Source organism: Arachis ipaensis, chromosome B02 (genome assembly GCF_000816755.2).
Source record: "Arachis ipaensis cultivar K30076 chromosome B02, Araip1.1, whole genome shotgun sequence".
Taxonomy (NCBI): domain Eukaryota; kingdom Viridiplantae; phylum Streptophyta; class Magnoliopsida; order Fabales; family Fabaceae; genus Arachis; species Arachis ipaensis.
In genome coordinates, this window is record NC_029786.2 from 101,365,733 (window position 1) to 101,366,701 (window position 969).

The 969-nt window shown below is 30.2% G+C and overlaps 1 protein-coding gene across 1 annotated transcript in view; it reads right to left on the reverse strand.

Annotated features, from left to right (window-relative positions):
- Positions 372 to 969, reverse strand: part of LOC107628634 (probable carboxylesterase 9) — a 2,232-nt gene continuing 1,634 nt past the window's right edge. The window contains exon 2 of the mRNA XM_016331265.2: positions 372 to 863. Within this exon, the coding sequence (XP_016186751.1) occupies positions 450 to 863 (414 nt within the window). The 3' untranslated portion in view covers positions 372 to 449. The remainder of the gene's footprint in view (positions 864 to 969) is intronic.

Here is a 969-nt window from a genome sequence, read left to right on the forward strand (position 1 = left end):
TATTCTCCTAGTTATATTTACTCGAGAATACATTTAGTAGTGTATATATTATTACATAGTGACTTATACATAAAGCTTCACAACAAGTTAAAAAATATCATCAGAAATTCCAACAACATATAAATGGTTGTCAATATACTAAATTAATTATAATATTCGAACTTTATTTGTAATTTGCATAATGTTTTCACGTTACTAAAAAATTTAGTTTTAGAGTAAGAGATATTCTGTTGGAAATATCATTTATAAAGTAAGATTCTAAGAAATTACATTATTTTGTGAAAAGTATATACGTTTTTTTTTTAAGAATTTGATTCCGCTAATACAACTAATCCATTCTAGCTTTACACCAACCATGCACTAATAATAATCAAAATCAAGTACCATATATGATGAATAATAATTAACTCCACTAATTAATAAAAAAGCATTAGTTAAAACTCATCAAATTAAAGGATAAACTCCTTGACAATATTCATAACCGCACTAAACCTCAGAGGGTCTACCATATCAATACTATGGAACCCTAATTGATCAAACCTTGCTTCCACTTGAACCCCACATTTAACCAACATGGTCACAAACTCTTGTTGCTTGTCAACCATAATGTCACCACCAAACCCAATAACAAGACACCTACCCAACTTCTTAACATTTTCAAAGTGTGGCCCTTTTATCATAGGGTTACAATATCTATGGTCACGGTTAGTTTCTTTGGGCAGAGCAAGTTCCCAACACAAATCCAACACTGGCAATGGTAACAATTGATCTGTTGCAAACTTAAGCTCCGAGGCTGTCCTTTTTACCCCACCGAACATTGGTTGATTCATGATGATACCACCAATTCTTAGAGGATCCAAATTCTGTTTTGAATTTCATATTGAAGAAAAGCAAATTAAATATTGATAATTAGGAAAATCTTTAGTCAAGATCCAATATTATAGTATAAATACAAGAAATTTGATAAGA